The sequence below is a fragment of the Coturnix japonica genome, chromosome 2 (assembly GCF_001577835.2).
Source record: "Coturnix japonica isolate 7356 chromosome 2, Coturnix japonica 2.1, whole genome shotgun sequence".
Taxonomy (NCBI): domain Eukaryota; kingdom Metazoa; phylum Chordata; class Aves; order Galliformes; family Phasianidae; genus Coturnix; species Coturnix japonica.
Window position 1 is genome coordinate 88820336 of NC_029517.1, and position 20645 is coordinate 88840980.

At 45.2% G+C, this 20645-nt stretch overlaps 2 protein-coding genes across 4 annotated transcripts in view; both read right to left on the reverse strand.

Annotated features, from left to right (window-relative positions):
• Window positions 1–516: 516 nt before the first annotated feature.
• On the reverse strand, window positions 517–18900 carry TWSG1 (twisted gastrulation BMP signaling modulator 1). Of its 2 annotated transcripts, none has more exons than XM_015855257.2 (5): window positions 18773–18900; window positions 17948–18108; window positions 12835–12934; window positions 9805–10071; window positions 517–2916 (listed from the first exon to the last, which is right to left on the reverse strand). In XM_015855257.2, the coding sequence occupies exons 2-5, from the start codon at window positions 18071–18073 to the stop codon at window positions 2735–2737; spliced, it is 675 nt and encodes a 224-aa protein (XP_015710743.1). In that variant the 5' UTR covers window positions 18074–18108; window positions 18773–18900; the 3' UTR covers window positions 517–2734. The 2 variants fall into 2 exon arrangements, with proteins under 2 accessions (XP_015710743.1, XP_015710742.1); XM_015855256.1 differs by lacking the exon at window positions 18773–18900 and adding an exon at window positions 18352–18412.
• Window positions 18901–19929: 1029 nt separating this feature from the next.
• The window catches only part of ANKRD12 (ankyrin repeat domain 12), a 56312-nt gene continuing 55596 nt past the window's right edge, over window positions 19930–20645 (reverse strand). For both annotated transcript variants that reach the window (XR_001553436.2, XM_015855254.2), the window contains exon 13: window positions 19930–20354. The gene's annotated coding sequence lies outside the window, so the exon portion shown is untranslated. The remainder of the gene's footprint in view (window positions 20355–20645) is intronic.

A 20645-nucleotide genomic window follows, 5' to 3' on the forward strand; every position in this document is an offset into this window, starting at 1 on the left:
ACCAAAAGAGCTGTATGATACCAAACTGAGACTGTGGTTGGATGCCTGCAGGGGTTCAAGACTCCGTAAGGAACATATAGGAAATGCGCTTTGAGATCACAGAAGACTTACTATGAGATCTGTAGAAGGACCAAAGTTAACACAGAAAAGACTTGAAACATATTCTGAAATATTCCTAAGCATATATAGGTGATGCTTTGCTGATATTTAGAGCTAAACGAAAGCCCCAAAAATAAACGTGCAATGTCTTTTCATGCAAAATGGAATAGGACAAAGGATGCAACCTCTCAAAACAGTTAGTTTTCTATCAGAATGTACATTCTGGCTATTGAGAAAATTACATTTTATTAGTTTGTATCAAGAGAAGGCTTAAAAGGAAACTACTATTTTAGATTTGGAAGAACAGTGTTGAAGAGTTAATTCTCTGTATTATTCCAGCTGTTTAAATGAGTAACTTTTATAACTGTGTTTCCTGGTAACATTTGCCCTGGGAAAATCACGAGAACAAAAAACACATGAAACAGTAATGTCTTTTTATTAAAATACTTCTTAAAACACTCATCATAATAAAATACATTTGCTGTTGCTGTATGACATTTGCATACATACAACGCTTACAGCAAACTCTAGACAGCATCAAGGATTACAAAGTTAAGGCAAGCCCCAGAAAGTGTGCATCCTTGCTACCTACCCTCAGGCCATTACACAGACAAGTGTATTCACATTATTATGCTGTTCCCCAGGCACGTTTCAGACGAGTCCTCTCCACCTGTGCTGCTCCTTTGGCTTGACCTCCCATTGAAATTCTATGTCACAAATGTGGAACAGCGGGCACCTAACCAGGAACATCAGGCCCATCTTCCACTCTGAGAAGATTCAGACAGTGTTTCAAATAATTTAACACTGCAAGATCCTAACCGTGCTATTGGCCTGTAGCAATACTTACTGCCTACTTCCTATCTTGGTGAAGAACAACGCATCATCCTCCAACCAGAATCAGTCGCAGCTACTTTTAACAAACTCTCCCCCTCCGTTCATTTTAAGAAAACCAAGAAAAAGATAATATGAATCATCAAATATTCAAAGATCAGCTCCTTCATTAAAGCTAAGTTCTTCTGTTCACATCCACGATTCATCGCTTAATTGCAAGTTTAAAGTATGCAGGTACTCCATTATCCACTAGCTCAAAACAAGAAACATTCATCTTTCAAGTACTTCTCTACAGCCGTAAAAAGAGATTGAAGAAAGTAGCATTATTTCACGACAGTACATTTAATCTGTATGTTTATTTTGTCTTGTTGAAAGAGCTGTAAAAAGAGGGAAGATTAAAAAAAACAAAAAGCATTCAGGCAACCTTTTCAAGAAAATATATTTAAAATGACTGCTTTCATTTGTACATGGTACAGATATTCAGATGTGACTAGAAAACAGTTTAATCCCTCTAGACTGAGGGCAGTGACAGAAACATGAAGAGGCAAATTCTTTGTGTGTGCATACAGATATATGCATATATGCATTAAAAAGTCAAGGCGTTAAAAAAACACATCATTATAAATACCAAAAGCTGATCATTAACTACTCATACACTTCATTTTTGCACTTAGTACCATTATCAATGGGGTCTTTACTGGGGCATAAAATTGCCATGCAACTGTCAACATACTAAAATTCTTTCTTAGAAAAATGGACAGCGTTCTATGCTCAGAACATCCAATTTTTGCCTTTGGGGGCACATCTTCCCTTCTTTAGTGATGACATCTCATGGGAAAATTAAAGTACGACTCCTGTTTTGGAATAAATATTCACAGCAAACTACTAAATGCAAACGCATCTGCTGCCAACCGCTCAGCTGATAACCCCGCAGCACTTTAGCGCTAGTTTGTACTGTTTTGTTTTTTCATTTATTCACTATATTCAAAATAAAATGTCATGTTCCCTTGACTGCACTGAATGTTCAAAGATTAAGTGACCCTAGAGAACAGTGCAAAAGGGAGGAGATGCAGCTGCACCTAACAGCCTTGCTTTGCTCTCTCAGAGAAGAATGAAAAGAGTTTCTCAGTTCTCAATGTACGTAAGAGAAGGCGGCAAATAAAACTGGTAGGAGAAGCATCCCGCTCAGTGTTTTGTAGGGCAGCCCTTCTAAGAAGTCAGGATTTTATCCATGACGGCCCACAGTCTGAACCTGAAGAGAAAGCTTTAATGATTCTTTTTCCCCAAATGACATTTTCACAATAGAAGGCCAAGCTCAGAAACTTGAGGGCAATAAAGTCAAAAAAACAACCAACCAACCAAGACCAGGCACTTCAAGAACTCTCTCCCTGCAACTCAGTATCCATTTATTTAGTTGTTGAACTGTGACGGTGAGAATCTCATTACCATATTCTTAAGTTTTCCCTACTCTAAACTACAAGATATTGCATTATATTCTGAAAACCAATATAGTCAATAGTATCAAATCAAAGGAAAATGATCAGAACAGCAAGGATGAGCGTGGCTGTACCATTTGAGCAGAAGGTAAAGAAAAATAAAACATAACGTTGAAAATTCTACAAGTTAGCCTTGCTTGCGTGAACGTAAAAAAAAAACAAGTTTCAAATTGTATACATCTTTACCAGCTCCGTTTAATAGCAACCATTAGGCACTCCACAAAATGCAGTACTTCCAATCATCCGCTTCTCTTTAACTGAGAGCGATCGCTTTGGCCTCCGTTTAACCGTATGACAATTTTCCTGCTTCAAAACATACAGTTCATACATTTAACAGTTTTACTGCCATAGTCGATGCACTCTGGCCCGATGCACTCGCAGCAGGCGTTGTGAAACCATCGGTATTTGGATGCTCCCATGGACTCGCAAGAGATCTTGCACTGATGTATTGACATGCAGTCATCAAAATACACCACAGTACACATGTGTTCTAAACCAAGAGGGGGAAAACGGTTTAAAAGGTCTCAAAGTATTTAAAAGGTTACTTAGAAATTAATTACACATGCAGCTTTTGAAGTAGGAGTTCATTAAGACCGTGAGGCATAAGGAAAAAAAGGGTGATAGAGTAGCAGAAAAAAAGAGACAGAGAGCCAAGCTGAGATCTATCAACTTCCAGTTCTTACTATCTGCGCTCCCTCTGGATGATTTATTTCTTTTTAACTATATTTTGTCTATTTTATTTAATCCTCTGCAAAGTTACGAGGGATACTTTTTGAAGTATAAAGATGGGCTATGCCGAAAGAACAAGCAGGCGTCCTGTGAAGGTACAAAGCCTTAGCACTAAGATTCCACTGCTACAATTGCTAGCAGTTATTACATGCTATCAAGAAAAACAACATTTTTAGATCAGTTATTTTAAACACTTAAATATTTAAGTATAAACGTTTTCTCCTCATCCCCAACAGTACTCTTAAACCGCATTAAAACCACATGTTGCTAGAGCCGGAGAATCCCATTTCCCTCAGCATGAGAACAGCACAGCACGCTTTTAATTGTTATTTTAAGCAACACCAGTTGTACTGCTAAGATTAAGAAATTCTTTCTGCCTTTTTGCTGTTGTAACCATCATGCAATTACTTGAAACGCCGCGAAGTTTGGCACTGTAACCAACCCAAGCTGGAATTGAGGCATTCACCATATCCATAAAACTAAAACATCCCTCCCCTGCCTACTTCTAATTCCCCAAGCTGATAGATCCCACCATCTTTTTTGTCTGCCAACCAAGTGATTACACCACAGTTTGTCCTTTACAGGATCTCTGCACCGCACTTGCCCTCAGCACAACTTGGCACGCTGTGGGGGGAAAGCACGACTGAAAGCTGTCTACAAACATGAACACCTCACTAACGCACATCAGACAGATTTGTGAGCTGCAAATGTCAAGAGACTTTCTACCCTATTTCTGCTTAAACTGCGTGGATCCAAAGGAAACGTACTGACCTACATTCCAAGGAGGATTAGAAAAATGTAATCCAAACATAGATGGTAAGTCAGACAGAGTTTATTTTTCATTTTTTTAATGATTATGGAGATACGGAGAAGGATGAGTGACCAAAGGACACGGAGCAATGCAAGTGTTAACCACAGCACTTATCCAGTCTCTTGTATGTAAGCCTTATGCTGAAATACAGCATAACCCCTCTCTTCAAAGTATGGGTACCTCATAGATTAGCAATCTCAGCAGCACACAGGTCTCTTGGCAAGTCCCTAAGGTGACGTTCAGAGGTAAGCTGAGGTCAGCAAGGGGCTCCATCACCCTACAAGGCATCGGATCTATGCAGTCAGTTTCCCCAGTACCAACAGTAGATGATCTTTGCGCTGCCCATGCTGCTGGGCACACGGCAAGGGATATAAATGAGAGAGCACAATGCAGCTGCTAGCTTTTCCATGGATGCTTCCTCCTCCTCAGCAGCTGGAAACTCTGCCTACCCTGTGTAAGAACTAAAATCTGTCAAAATGCTGATGAAGGAAACCTGATAACTCCAAATTATTTTACTTCTGCCTTAACAATTGCAAGATAGTCACAAGACACGCTGCCAGCTCACTGAACACAAGACCATATTCTTCGTTCAGGCTGTGGGCTGACATACACTTCTTGTAGACACCACATCCAATGCAAAAGGCATTAAGGATCTTGAAAAGGAAGTGCAGGTCCAACGCCAAAGCATTTTTCTGCTTCCAGGAAAGCTACGCTGTGAGTAACGCCACAGTCATCTAAGAAATCTTGGAGTACCTGAAGTACTGCTGACAACGTCAACAAAACACGCAGTGGTTGTGCAAGTCCTGTCCCATTCTTGGCACTTCTGTTTCTATAACACTTCAAATTAAAGCCTAAGGCCCAGTAACCAGAGAGAGTTCTCACGGAACAAAACCTCTACCTGAAATCCACCAACACATCCACAGCATCAGTGAGGATGCTTTCTTTACAGGTTGGAGGGGAAAAGGAAGAGCAAAACGGATGCATACATTCTAAGGCAGCATGCAGAAAGAGTGACCTTCCTAATATGCACCTAAAGGGCTCAGTTAAAGCAAAAACGTGGTAGGGAGATGGTACTGGCAGCGACTGCTGCATCCACCAAACCACACAGGTGAGAATCCACCCAGGGGCCATACAGAACTGTGAGGGTTGTAAGGGAGACTGGCTGCAGAGGAAAGAATCCAGGTGGATTTTGTATTAGTTCCAGAGAAGTTGACTCCACAACCTCCCTGGGCAGCTTGTTGAAGTGTTCTGTCATCCTCAAAGTAAAGAAGTTCTTCCTCATGCTTATACGGAACTTCCTGTATTCCAGTTTGTGCCCATTGCCCCTTGCTGGGAACCACTGAAATAAGCCTGGTCCCATCCACTGAGTCTCACCCTTCGAATACTTATAAGCGTTGATCAGACACCAGCCCCACCCCAGTCTTCTATTTTCCAACCCAAGTCTCTCAGCCTTTTCTCATAAGGAGATGCTCAGGCATGAATGATCATCTTCATCACCCTCTGCTAGACTCTCTAGAAGTTCCCTGTCTTTCTTGACATGGGGAGCCCAGAACTGGACACAGCAGTCTAAATGTGGACTCACTAGGGCAAAGCAGAGGGTAGGATCATCTCCCTTGACCTGCTGGCCACACTCTTCTGATGCAACCCAGGATACAACTGGCCTTCTTGGCTACAAGGGCACACTTCTGGCTCACAGCATTCAGCAACTCTGCCTTGCTTCAGAGAACATGCAAGCACTGCGCAACATTTTGGCACCAGCAACAAAAAGCTGCCAAGAAGGAGCATACACACACCCTCTAGTCCCAGAATGCCCAGATAGTCCCAGGGTTTTTGCCTCCCTTTCTTCTCACAGTAGGCATTCAGGTGTTGACTGCAGGCACAGGAGGGCCTCTGTCCCAAAACAAGCAATCCTAAATCTTTCTGGATCAGCAGAGTTAGAAGTGACCAAACAAGATCGTCGAGTTCAACTATCTGACCACTTCAGGGTACTGAAATACATCCTGAAAGCAGCTGCTTCAAGTATCATCTCCCCAGAGGCCTGAACCACCCAGAGTTGCTCCATCTCTGGAAGTCTTCTGTAAATGAGGCCTTGGCTGGAGGTACATCAACTCTTCTCTACCAGTGATGCTGAAATGCCCTTCCACAGGAGTGAATACTTCTGTCAGTGGGAAGGAGGTCCATGGGCACCATAATCCAGGTAGAAGCAGGTAAGAGCAGTGAGGCCTTGTGATACCGGCGCAGGAAATTAACCTCCCGGCACCAAAGTGGAGACAGAAGCAAGATCTCAGCCATATTAAGGAAGCAGCAACAACCAAGACCTCTAATCTTGGCTGACTGGAGAAGAAAGTTTATTTTCACATGCACATGGAAGCTAAAAGGTTTGGACCTAGATGGCCAATACAAAAATGCTGCAAAGTGAGGAAGGCAGCTTGTACACACCAGGCCAGAGCTAATGGTCCATCTGGCTGGTTCCCAGTAGCACTTGTAAGAAACTAGAGGACACATTTCATGTGCAGAAGACTAAGCTACCAAACACATTTTGAAGTCTTGCTCATTCAGAGCCATGCCAGCCAGCTAGTCTGGTTCTTTCTTCACTATGTATCTTGCTCACCACAGGCTCCCCTTGTCCCTTGCTCAGTAGGGTTGGTGTTTCTACACAGATAAAGAATTTTTGAAAGCAGGAAAGTCACTCACATCAAGCACTAAATCCCTCTTTATGGGCTACAAAAAGAGTCACAAAGGAAAAAAATATCCTACAGGCTCAGTAGGGATCTGGGAGAGTATTTAAATTGTTTCACAAACCTAATTGTGCAGGCATTGCTGACTCCCTCAGTGTAGATAAAAGGATGCTACTTGCTGCATTAACAGCTCTTTCATTAGCATTTTGCCTGTTTTCACACAGAAAGGACTATCAAATACAGATGGGGTAGGGAGGAGAAAGCGAGCAGCAGGGGACTGACAGCTACACAGCTTTTCAGAACATTAATTTTTCTCCTTTTCCCCCCAATTCATAACACATGAAGGTTGTGTGGGAGAAACAACAATGTAGAATCAAATTTAAATTCAGATGACAAGAAGCAGGCTCGTATTTCTGTCAGACTTTGCAACAGTACTCTTAGTGCTTCAAGTGAGATCCATAGTGGTACTTGATGGATTTGGCAAATCCAAGAAGAGAAAACAGCTCTGTTGTTGTAAGTTAAGAAAAAACACTTATCTGCAAGATGAAGGAACCTTCCTAGTTAATTACAAATCCCCGTGTGCTACCTTGAAAATTAAAGGTGCTATAAGGTAGCACCTTTATAAGGTAAGTTGCCTGTTGGTCTGTTTCATGGTAGAAGAGGAGGTAACTGTCTGCCCAGCAGCCATATCATCTGATGTTAGTCACTCAGAAGTTATTGGGGGGAAAAAAAGGCATATTTTAACACGTGTTCCTGGCATACCTACAGAAATAGGTGCCCTTGGCTGCACTGCTCCATCTTCTCTACCCAGCCAGCACTTAGTGGAAGCATAAGTGCAGAGCTGACACCATCTATTGTGTCACTGAGAGGTTTAAGTCAGAATCCCTCAGCTATAGCAGAGATTTTGTTTCATCAGCTGCCAAAAGATTATCCACTTCCCCCCTCTCTCTCTTGCCAACATCCTGTCATCATCTGTAGCACTTAAGCTTATTTATACATTTGAACTTGCAGTTCAGAGCTCTGAGGGTATCAGCCAAAAACAAAGCAAAAAATAAGAATAAAGTACAAATGTAACTCTAGGTCAATAATCACTGCAAGTAGCAAAAGTCATTTGAAGCAGTGGCTTAAACACCAGAAACCACCAAGCTTTACAAAGAGCTCGATCCAGCAGCTGGTTGTGCTTCGGCCACAAGAGAAGACCACTCACAGGAGAAAAAGGAAGGCATGCACTAAGACAACAATAATTCAAGGTCTGGTGGCTGCAGTCGGCAGGGGCAGGACAGGAAGGCTTTGCGTCTCTCTGCATTCCACCTCCACACTAACTGGCGTTCTGGCTCTGTCCTGCTGTCAGGCACAAGGCCCTTGGGTTCCTGGGGCAAGCGTTGCTTTTCCTGGCACCCACCCAGGACTGCACATAGCAAGTCTGGCACCCTAAATGGCTTCACGTTGATCTGTGCCTGGACACACGTTGAAATTACAATCAGAATTGTGTTACAGGACGTGGTGAGATAAATCCATAGGCAGAGCCTATCCAAATTTTGGCAAGTATTCCATACGACAATAAGCAAACTACTGTCTGTACAGAAACACTGCTACAGCTCAGGTCACAAAGCATCCAACACAAGAGCTGCAGCTCCCCATGTGCCCTAACTTCCACCATAATCAACACCGACTGACCAAGGCCAGCACACAGTTGTTTCCTTTCCATTTACTGTTCTCACAGATGGATTCACTGGTGTTTTTATAAGAGAATCTTAACGTGATGTTCTGCTAAATCAGGTCTCCAGCTACTCTGGCCAAGAAAAGACACCTCACTGGTGTTACATATTTTAATATTTTAAAGTATAGGAAACTGAAAGCCTTTTTCTACTTTTTCCAGCTCTTTGCTGGCCAATAAGATGGAGGAGGAATAGACAATGATAACAAGAAAAGCTCTGACATTTATTTCTAAGCATCTACTGAAATCCAAAATCCAGTGGCATTTGGTAAGTATTTCCAAATAAAACTTATTTTTGGAATGTCATCCTTCCAGTGAAAGCCCTCTCAGCCTAATCTCTAATTCGGTCTTAGCGAATGAAACGAAGGAGACATTTGACTAAGAAAAAACTGTAGCTATGTATCTGTGTTGTTATACTCAGAACTCCTCCACACCCTCGAGATGCAATTCCAATTCCAAGTTTAATCCAAAGCTATCATTAGCCCATCCTGTTGGCATGGTAGTAAAGGACTGTCAGGGAACAGCCAGTCCGGCTGTAGTACCTAAGTACAGTGGGATATATTCAAGGTTGTTCTGAGCATATGTTTTCTTTCCAAGTATAATTTACGTCTTTAAATACTGTAGTGTTTGCACACATGGCTTTTTGTGGCTTGCCATTTAACATGGCTTTCTGCATCTCTCTCGTGATGGTAAGCAAGCATTTTATTAATGTCAAAGACATATGAATGAAATGTTTTCTGCCCATCTGGTTTCCCAGTTCTGGAGTTAATTTCTTTTTCTAGTGTGCCTTAACCAAAGGAAGTCAGAAAAGTTACCATTACAGTTCCATGTAATCAATAGCAGCCCTACTCAGAAACATTACTAGGTCAAAGGTTCACGATGGGATGGAAAAGCAGCATGCCCATCAGTTTGGGTATCTTGCCTTGATAAGATAAAAGAACCATCACAACAACATATGTGGTTACTAACACTTAAAGCAAGTGCTGGGAAGGAAGCAAAGCATTAATCACACTACAGTAAAACTAATCAGATGCTCTTTTCCCCTTTTAAGCAGCTACTTTACTAAGAACTATTTATGATATTCTTTTAAGGCTTTGAAATGATTTGCAGAGAAAAGCATTTCAGGTTTAGCGTGGAAACTGGGAAGCAAAGAGTTTTTCTTGAGCCACTGTTGTCACTACACCAAACTTATCTTTTACCCTACCACTCAGCATAAAAAAAAATACAAAACTCTAAACTCAAGGTGGAAAAAACCATGTATAAATAAAATAAGGGCAATAAGTTCATACACTGTTATGTCATGCTCCGAAGTAGACTGAACCCATTTTAGCTCCCCATTTTTAAACAGAAGAAGGTAGCGCAGACAAGCATAGAAGATGCACTGAGAAAGCTGCTGGAAGAGACCAGAAGAGACGCGAGGAATTCAGACACTGTATTTATTACCTTTGTCACTAGAGTAAGGTGCGTGGATGTTGTTGCTTGGAACGGAGACGTTCTGATGCTGCGGCTGGTTCACTGTTTCTAAAAAGGAAACTAAGTTCTCGTGATGCGACAGTTCTTCTGCAACAGGGAAGGAAACAATATTCCAGTTCAGCTGAGTATCCCCTTCTGTGAGCGCTCGGAAAAGTGAAGGAATTGGTTCATGCAACTCCTCTACAGTGCTCTTGGATGTTGGAGGCGTGTCACTGTAATTGCGAGGGTTGCACATACCTGCACAGGAATGGGAAGATAAGTTACACAAAAATCCTTTCTTCTTGGAACCTGTGGGTGTGTATATATATATATATGTGCCTATATATGTATGTATATATACAGAACCCTTCTATTGATACAATTCCTGCTCTTAACTCAATACCAGAAGTGCCGCCAAAGCCAGCAGCGCTAACTTTCGCTAGTAGTAGGTTTCAGATCTCTGCAGAATTCCACAAGACCCATCCGCAACTTCTGAGATCCATGTGAAAAGAAAAACCTCTTTTTCACTTCCCTTCCTATGCTATAGCATTACACTTCAGAACACAGAGTTCAACTAAAGGTTTGTTTCCCCTGGGAAACGTGACAAAGCACGGCATGACCGACACTGGCATGAATCCGGAAGGGGAGCCCACGACTGTACAAAGATAGCATCTCAACAAGTCCTGAGCTCTGTCAAACCTTTGATCACGATTCAAGTATTTGATCTCACCTGCCTCGGCAGCACATTAGATCTTACCAGGCACCTGCCAGAGGTGCAAAGATCAGCACCAGGAGAGAGCATGAGTCTGTTCTCTTACCTGCTTAGACACGGCTGAGATGAACCGAGATTTTCTGCTTAGTTGGAGAGGTCACTACAGGCAAAAGCATTTATTTACACACCTACCCCCTACATGTTTTTTTAATATCTTCTGGGGAATCTTTTTCTGAAATCTGTTGTCCACTACTGTAATCCTCTTTGTCTCTTTGTTTCTGTAACAGGCAATGCAGGTGCCAGTCTTTCATTAACCATTTAAACGCAACCATTTATTACCTGCAATTACCTTCTTTTAATGAAAAGATTGAAACCACCAAGACTGAAAGCACATACATAGGTATTTAGAACCAGATGCCACAAAACACTATCAGAAGTCACCTGGCAAGAGACAGATGAATTGATTTCCCTGATGTACATCTGGTTATCATTTTGGGTAGTTTCACAATTACCCTTTTAGACAGATACAGCTGCAAAGCAAATCAATCCTCTTCTTCCAAAGCAATACAAAGCACATTTGTTTGAAGTCCACCTGCCCTACACACTCAGAAAAGCATCTCCTGCCCCATCAATGCATTAGGAGTCCAGTTTCAGAAATCATTTTTAACTATAGTAAAAGAGAATCTTTTCAAATTAAGTGCTAGACGGTAGAAGTAACTCCTGACCTCGGAGCAGACATGACCTGGAAGATGGCATAATCTATTTGCTTTTATGTTAGACTTGATCAGTTTATAGGCTTAGCCATCAAAATGACAGCGAAATCTCCCACTCCAAATCTACATTAACGAGTAATTATTTCAGAACAGGACGATGCCATACAGCCAAGGTCTGAGGCACTGGCAGAACCCCTGGTACTGGGAAACTGAAACTAAAACCCTGCTAACTGCTTTCCTGGATAGCACTAGGGGAATCACCAACAGAACAGGGAGTAACGTTCAAATTTAGAAAATAAACTGTGGAGACTTCTCTTTATAATCACAATAGTTAGGTTCTTCTTCCTACAGAATATATGTGCACAAAGCCCTGCTGCTTTCTGAAGCAGACAGCGCATATGGAAAAGCCAAGTAGCCTGCTCTCCTGTTCCCTACCCCTTTGGCTGAATGAGACCACAATACACTTCAGTACTGCGTTAGAAAAAGCAAGAACATGTGGGGAAGGCAAAGGGGATGGGGGGGAAATATACACAAACCTATTTCACTCTTCAGTGAGTCCATTAAAGTATTTCAGCTCAAATAGGAAAATCAAACCATAATGCCTCTTTCAAAATTAATAGCTAGCACAGGTGGAGGGGCTGAAAATACTTTATGCCATTGGGAAGAATCTCACGTGCACTTGAGTATTTCGTTCCACTCCTAAATTACTGAAGGACAGCTAAACAAAGGTAAGCTGCTGAGAACCAAGCAAGAAGCAAGTTGTCAGAAAGCATATTCACTTCATGATGGAATGTGAGAAGCGATGAAATGCAGTGAAAAGGAGCACTTCGAAGCACACATCCTCATGAACTCAGAAAACAATCAACCAGCCTGAAGCTGTGAGAAGGTACAGTGATCAACATGCCTCCTATTTATGGGAACCAGATGGATCTGAATGGCAGTGGAGGGCCCAGCAACCCTAGGATGATGAAGCTTTCAAAACATAACACGAGAAGGAACAAGAACATATCCCTCCTTCTGCAGAGGCAGCATTCACTAACAGAAATCTTGGCACTGTGAACATGATCTGTTGGTAATAATGCTGTCCTTGTTAGGGCTGTCATCTCATCTTACAGCAAGAACTTGCATACCTCCTTCTCACGCTCCAGAAACAGATCTTTTTGCAAATGAAAAGAGTGATGAAAAACTTGGGACCATGCATAATTACAACTAGTCCCAAGGACTCACAGGGGAACTTACTCCTCCAGTTGTCCCTACGTGGACTCCAACCTCATAAGGAAGGTGCTGTGTAGTTTCACTGAGAAGACAATTGAAAAAGAAGCCCACAAACAGATAGCAAAACTGTGATTTAGTGATGCTGACACTACCCAAGCAAAACCTGGACCACTACTGTGTACCTCATAAAGCAGACGCAGCTTTCTGGCACGTTGATCCCCATGCTAACTCACACAATACCCACACAAGAAGCTGTAAGATAATTAAAGAACACATTTTGTCCTGATGCTTAACTTCTACAGTAGGGCTGTGACTTGAACACACAGCAGGGGGAAGAAGTTTCTATAAATAAAAAGAAATCCCCAACAATTGCAAACTTACCAACACAGTCACAGCACTCATCCCAAAGCGTGCCAAGGCAGAGCATGCACTCCTTGCAGCAGGAACAGTTTCCTTCCCCTGGGCGGCACTGACACAGCTCCTGAAAACAACATGAACGTGTTACACCCAGCAATCCACAGACATGAAATGCCAGCAGGGCACAGCAATTCTTCCTCTGGACACAGCTGCAGTTATGGTTTTAGAACAGCTTTCTACACGAACTGAATGAGAAAACGGTTAAAAGTTGTAGCCAAAGAAACAAGCTGACTTCACAAATGGATCTTTTCAGACTGGCTGGTTTTTTTTAAGCTGAAATTCTGAACACAAATCTGAAGCCTTCTAACAAGCATTCAAAAAAGTCCCATTTGTGGGAAAGCTTTGTTCACCTCCATGTTCCCTGAGTGCTTTTCCCCGTCACAAAACAAATTCAAAGAAGGATGTTCCTTTTTGTATAAATAGTGCAGACGAGATATAATTTAGCTAAAAAAAGGAAGCTCTGAAGATGTGCAGTGCCTACGATCACACCTATTTGTGGATCTTGAAAGGAATGTATTTGGTTTAGCCATTGGAACATGCTTCTTTTGCACATCTCTGAATGCCTGCTACACATTGCTCTCTATTTGCAGCATTGGTAACTGTATGTGAATATATATGTATTTATCTGAGGTCCAGCTGATTCATTTCTGCTCTTCCTCTATCCCCAAAACGACACCCCAGATACTTCAAAGATTTCAGTGGTCTCTTGAAAGTAAAATGGCAAGCATACACTCTTTTCTCTAACTGTTATTAAGACGGAAAACCAGAAAAGACATGGAAGCACAAAGATAACCCTTTTTGCTTCCTGCTTCCTAAACATGAAGGCTCCGGTTTGTTTGGCAGTCCTCCCGAAACCGTACAGTTGAGGATCCTGAAGCATGAGAACAGGCTGCACATACAAAGGAAATGTAAAAACCAGGTGGGCCGCCTCCCTGCAGCTCACAGACGCCTACGAGCTGCTCCAAAGGAGCTCAGCTCCCAGATGGCAGCCTAGTGCCTAGTCCTCAATGCATCCGGGAGAGCGAGGCCAGAGCCACATCCCCCTTTCAGGGGACTGACACAGCACCAACCCCCAAATCCACCTCAGAGGGGCCACACTGTACTAACACAGTTCATCAATCCATTATCCTTCCATTTGCTTTGTCCCAGATTAAGAATTAAAAGTCTTCTCGAAGCCAGCAAAAAAAGCCACACAATCCAGAAACTATTGTGTTCCGCACAGCGCTGAGATACCGCCATTGCCTGTGCAACTTAATGTAAATTGTTTGCACTTACGAGGGGTTGAGCATCAACTCCCACTCTCCGCGTGCATTTTTGCCATACACAGACTTAGTAAGGCTTCAATTTTTATTTACAGGCTGGAAATCCACCAAGATTTTCAACTTTTTCACTCTCAAAGTTTACTCGTGTCACCTATTACTATGCCGTTTCCAAGGGAAGGATGAAAAACAGGCCCGTCACCGAGAAATACCAAGTTTTCCACAAGAGGAGACACCACAAACTTAGGAGGATGACTTATGTGAATGAATGACGCATTTCTCAAATATTTATCTTTCTGTTCAATAAACAGATTGTGTCAGACTCCAGGAGCAAAAGCCTGAATAAAACAATTCTTCAAAACAACCACGAGTACAGCACTGCTGTGTTGGCGGATGAGCCCCATCGGGATGAGTTCACATGAAACATACCCTACATGTTTGCTCTTCAATAGTAAAACTGGGCAGACAACTTCACACCTATTAAAGACATTGCAACGCCAGCGAGCCAGTATGTGGGAGGAGGCGACTCTCCATAAAATATTAAATGCAACGTGTGAATCAAAGCCAGAAAATTCACTGAATTCGAGTTATTGCAATTTCATAGCTTGTATTATGCTGTTTAGGAGTATTCTCACGGAATTAAAAGTAGTCTTAACTTCCACACTTGCAATACAAAAATATTGTCATAGAATGGGTTAGGTTGGAAGGGACCTCAGAGCCCACCCAGTCCCACCCTGTGCCGTGGGGCAGGGCTGTCCCCCAGCAGCTCAGTTGCCCAGGGCCCCATCCAGCCTGGCCTTGAGCACCTCCAGGGATGGGGCACCACAGCTTCCATGGGCAGCTGTGACAGCGCCTCACTGCCCTCTGAGCAAGTGCATGTCTGTATTCTTAGTGTCTATATGCACAAGGATTACCTAGGGATCACATCGCTATACCTACTGGTACTTTAACAAGTTTATTTTTACAGATAAGGGTTAGGAACATCTATTTTCCTAAAAAAAAAAGAAAAAAGAAAAAACTTGGAGGAAGAAAGGAGAAGAAAGAGCAAGTGGTTGGTCTTATGCACAGCTCTTCAACCCCTCCTCCCCAGGGCTGTCCCTGCAGGGCAGTAATCGTATGTTTTTCCATCCATGCGTTTGCATGTCCACTGTTTCCTTAACCACACTCAAGTTCCTCCTACTGACTCACCCGGACCGGACACTTGTACAGGATACATCTCCTTAAAAGAATGCTTCCATGGGACGTGGGTGAAGTGAAGCAGAAAGAGAAACGCTCCCTGTTGATGGCTGGGGGTGGCGAGGCGTCAGTGGAAGAAAATATTACTCATAAGTGAGCCTGGCAGCTGCCCAGGCTGAACTACTGAAGGTGCACCAGTATTCTGCTAGGCAAGAAGCGAGCCTCCCTCGTCTAAAAATACAGCATGAAAGCAGGAAGCAGGCATGTTTGTACAATAAAGGTATTTCTGCTCCACAGAGCAAATAAAGCCTTTTACAAGGTATTTAACATCTGCATTTTTTTTTCCAAACTTTCTTGAAGTGACGGAGACTGTTTTCTCAGCGTGGCGAGAAACAGGACCTGGAGGCATTGGCAACCTCTCTGCAAACTGGAGGAGGGAATGAAAGAAAATAGCTCGTGTTTTTTTCCTAGAACAGTTTAATAACAGAAAATCTCCTGGAAGCAAACCAGACGGGATTATTTTGCTAACCCGACCGCGTTACGTTCTACAGCTACAAAACACACTTTGGTAGAATTGGATACGCAAGCCTCGAAGTTAAAATGTGAGAGCTATTTCATATCACAGGGCAAAAGAATGTCTTGGAAATACTTGCAAGGTGGGAAGCTCATGCCCAACATTAACAAGAGGGGAAGATAAACCTGCAGCAGGCATCACCGACAGTGGCATAAATGATGTAAGTCACGGTGTGCCCACTCAGTGTTCTCATCTCTGTGCATGGGAACCCCGAAGCAGAAGAAATGCTGGAGGAGGAGGGGTGCCAGGCACCACTAAGGCCAGCAGCCTGCCCAAGGAGTGGGACAACAGCGCCGCTGGGACTCAAGGATGAGCTGTGCCCAAAGCCAGGAAGGGAGCTGAGCTTGTGGCCCCTCTCTGCTCCTGGGTCTCACCCACAGCTCCTCCAAAAGTGCAGAATACACCAAGTTTCTGCAGTGGTGAAGCCAAAAGGGAGAGGTTCCTCAAGCTATTTGCTCATGGAAAACAACATAAAATCCCAACACAAAGGCACCAGAAAAGCTACAGCCATCAAGACCTAAGAGGAAAGCTGAACGCGTACAAGTTGTTGGTCTCACGCTCTGTCCTGGATTAAAGAAATAATATTTATGCAAGGACCACCCTTGAGCTGAGCAGCTCCTAAGGAGTGGCAGTAATGACTGTACTGAGGCTGGCACAAATATTTGTGTTAACCATATGGTTTTTGAGAGCCCCACTGCTCCCACAGATCCAGATGGCCAACACCACGTCTTGCCTGCACCCCAGTAACCTCAGAGCCACACTGATTTGGCTTCAAGCCATGTAGCGAGCCAAACTAGAGAGATGATAGAAACAGAATAGGGAACTGCATGATGGGATAGTCCAGCAAACTCACTGTTAGCAAAGTACTTTTTAGTACTTTTAGGGTTTAGAGGGAAACAGGAACACTCAGATATACCGTAGTACACACCCACCCAAGAAGTATGACATACTTCAGAGAGCAGCGCAATGCTTCTGCTGCAACAACACTTGAAGATTTAAGAATAAAGAATGAAAAAGCCGAGATGAGAGATAGCAACAGCTTGGTCAGAGCTCCAGGAGTCTCCCCACCTGCTTTCTGACCTATCTGCCTCCGTTGCTCATTGACCTGTGACCACACACAACCCCAACACTGTAGTGTCTCAAAGAGCAATGTGCGGTCCTTGATTTTGGAGAAATGCTTTAAGAATGGGTCCCACATCACCGATACAAAGTAAGAGAGCACACCCCTAGGGCTGTGCTGCTAAGGAGATACCAATGCTTAAGCAAAACACAGCACTATCACTGAAAAACAGTGCCGTAGTCACTGGGTACATAAGTCAAAAGCCTGTCTCCCTCATTTAACAACTCTGTAGACAATGGCTGAGAAGCAGCACTGTTTTCAATTATTTTTTCCATTTAAAGCAATGGCAGTGCAGAAGTCGGAAGGATATTTACTGGCATTTGATATTTGCGCTCTCTGCTTTTCCATTTCCAACCTGCATAGAGGCAGCAGGAAGCTGGAACTGACCACAGGAAGTCTCCTTTTCTTCCAGTGTCAGAAAGCGTGCACAGTTCATTGCCCATCAATTCCTGGCCAGTAGGCAGTGGATCTGCTCACAGCTCCTCTAAAAGAACCTCTCACTCTGCTCCCAACCGCTGCTGGAAGAGCAGCTGGGGCTCAGCCATTCCTTCAGCCCTATGGACAGCACACAGTGAGCCAAAAGCAGCAGCTGGGCTCAAGCTGGACATCCACTGCCCACAAGCGCAACTCAAGAGCCCATTTTAAGTGAACTCACACACTTTGGGAGCTTGCTCACCCCCATTAGTAGCCCGAGGTACTTCAGGGTTGTGAGGCATGTTGGAGCTACACCAGTGTTTGTCCTCTCAGAGGGTTTCCAGCCATTTTCAGCTTTACAACCTTCTGTCACGGGGAGTGCCATGCAAGGAGCTGCTCAAGGCCAGGTTGGATGGGGCCCCGGGCAGCTGAGCTGCTGGGGGGCAGCCCTGCCCCACAGCATGGGGTAGGACCGGGTGGGCTTCCAAACAGCTTCCAAACTAAAGGTAAGCAGAGGCAGTGCTGTCGCTATACCTGGATGAGGCACTTGCTGACGTCGCTGGCGCACAGTGCCTTGTTGCAGCCCAGTGAGGAGCGGGCCCACAGCAGCAGCAGCAGCAGCAGCAGGGATGCGCGCAGTGCCGCACACGGAGACTTCATCGTTCCAGCGGTTTGCAGACGGAGCTCGACCAGCACTGAGGCAATTTTTGACCACCAGAAAGAACAAAAAGAGAAACAAAAAGAAGTCAAACATTAAAGAGGCACCACAACAAACCCACCCGCTGCTTCTCTACCGGCAAACCGCTCCGACTGAAGCTTTCTGCTGCTGCACTACGTTAGAACTGCACTGAGCTTCAGGTGAACGAGGTCAGGTTTGTAACATCAGCTCTGACGGCTTATGAGCGGCGACAAATAAAACGCAGCAGCGAAGCCCTAACCTGGAAGGCACGGCGCAGCCCCGTCCACCGCTCTCTCGTGCCCCATCAGCCCGGCACGCAGCGCCCGTTGTTGCACGGCTCGCGGCGAGCCCGCATTGTTCTCACAGGAGGGAAAGCCAGACGGGACGGGGCGGCCGCCGCGCAGCGCCCGGAGCCGCGGCCCCACACCCCGCCGCCGCCGGCGCCCCCCGGCCTCAGGTGCAGCCCTTGGCCCCACAGGGCAGCACGCGGCGGCCGCCCGGCCCCGGCCCCGCTGTCAGGAGCGCCCCGGCAGCGCCGCCCGGCTCCGGGGCACCCGCGGGGCCCTGCGCCGCCCCTCCCGGCCTCCTCCGGCGGGCAGCGGGACGCTCCTCACAAAGCCGCCGCCTCCCCGCCGGGCTCCATCCTCCGGCATCGCGCCTCCGCCCCTCGCCCCCCTCACCGGCCGGGCGGCGGCTGCCCCCGCTTCGCCGGCGGCTCCGGCTGCTCCGCGGACGGCTCCGGCCACCGCGCGCCTCAGCTCGGCCGCGGGCAGCGCAGGCGGCGGTAGCGCGGGCTCGCAGCGCGCACACGGCGCAGGGCCCCGCCTCGGGCCGCCGCCGGGACCGCCCCTCGATCCGCCACCGCCGCTCAGGGGAGGACGAGCGAGGCCACGGCGGGAGGGTGGGGTGTGAGGGCTCTTGAGCGGTATCCTCGTGCTAGGAAGATGCAGGAGGAGCCCTCGATTGGCGGTACCCTAGAAGGGACCTCACAGCCCACCCAGTGCCACCCCGTGCCATGGGCAGGGCTGCCCCCCAGCAGCTCAGCTGCCCAGGGCCCCATCCAACCTGGCCTTGAGCACCTCCGGGGATGGGGCACCACAGCTTCTGTGGGCAGCTGTGCCAGCACCTCACTGCCCTTTGAGTGAAGAGTTTCCTCCTGAAATCTAATCTAAACCTTCCCTTCTGCTATTGCTATCGGAGTGTGTGAAAAGTCAGACCTCTTCCTTTTATAAGCTCTCTTTAAGTACTGGAAGGCCACATCCCCTCCCTGTCCCTGCTGGCCACCCCTCTTCTGATGCAGCCCAAGATACTGTTGGCCATCTGGACTGCAGGAACAGTGCTGGTTCACATCCAGCTTTTCATCTCCCAGGACCCCCAGATACTTCCCTGCAGGGCTGCTTTCACTGAGCTCTTCTCCCAGTGTGTATACATAGCTGTGACTGCACCTACCCAAGTGCAACAAGACCAAAGTGATGAGTTTCATCTCTGAAAGAAAACCCAGGAGGAACTCAGCAGCACCAGGCTTCCCAGGGGGGAGAAGCAATGCCATGTGGCACCCATCCCTCACACTCAACCCCAACCTGCATTGCTTGATGGAAGTAATGGGAATACACTGCAGGACAAACCTGGAAAAGCACAACTGGGACACAGCTTGGATCCAGGTTGCAGAGAGCAGGAGAGCGTGTAGTGTATGGGAACACAGTGTGGGAGCAGAGGGACGTTCAGTAATCAGCATCAACTGAAAACAACCTGTGTGAAACTGTTAACGGGAAGTTATCTCTCTTTGTTGAGGAAACACGGGTAAAGCCTGACAAATAACCAGATCCAGACTTCCTCATAGGGTATACTGTCAAAATAATTTTAATTAACAAAAAGCTGTGTAATCCTTTTGTTAGTCGTGCTGTGAACTGTCTTACTCCAGCCAACCCCAATGCTTCTATCTGCATTTCCCTTACTCTGTGGTTGGTTCTGCAGCACCAGTAATGCGGTCTTGCATAAAAGCAAGAGCTTCCCCCTTCCTCGAGTACCCAGCAAATTTAAAGTGGGGGCAAAAAACAGCTACAGGACAGGAGCTACCTGTGAATTTGTGCTTACTCCAGTATTACTGTGCTCGTGTTACTATCACTTTATTCTCGATTGCAGCCCGCGGTGACGTGCAGCTGGAAGGAGCCTGTTGTCCACAGCCTGTAGCTCACACAGTAGCTCAGCATCACAATGAAGGAGTCCTGGGCGATCACATAAGCACAGGGAGCAGCAGTTCACCTGGTGTTTAAAAATCAGTTCAAAGCAAGTACTTTAATCTCTTTTGCAGGCAGCCACCCCTCTTGCATAAGCCCCATTTCTTTCCAAAGTAATATCACAGCCATCAGATCCCAAGCACTCTTGAATAATGGATGGCCTAGGCTGTAACAAATCTTTTTCATGAATATCTATAACCTTGTGCCAATAAATAATTAACAGCTCATTAACAACACCGGGGGGGATACAGAAATGTTAGGACAAAAGCTTTCCATTTTTTTAGTTCTTAATTGATTCTCTCTACTAATTTCCCAT

Bases quoted from the DNA above. Each gene is read 5' to 3' on its own strand.
- TWSG1 (XM_015855256.1), bottom strand. From the start codon at position 18,397: ATGGGGCACGAGAGAGCGGTGGACGGGGCTGCGCCGTGCCTTCCAG. The intron at 12,935-17,947 runs GTATAGCGACAG...TGTTGTTTTCAG, and splicing joins TCAGCAAGTGCCTCATCCAG to GAGCTGTGTCAGTGCCGCCC. The intron at 10,072-12,834 runs GTAAGTTTGCAA...ATTCCTGTGCAG, and splicing joins TGAGTGCTGTGACTGTGTTG to GTATGTGCAACCCTCGCAAT.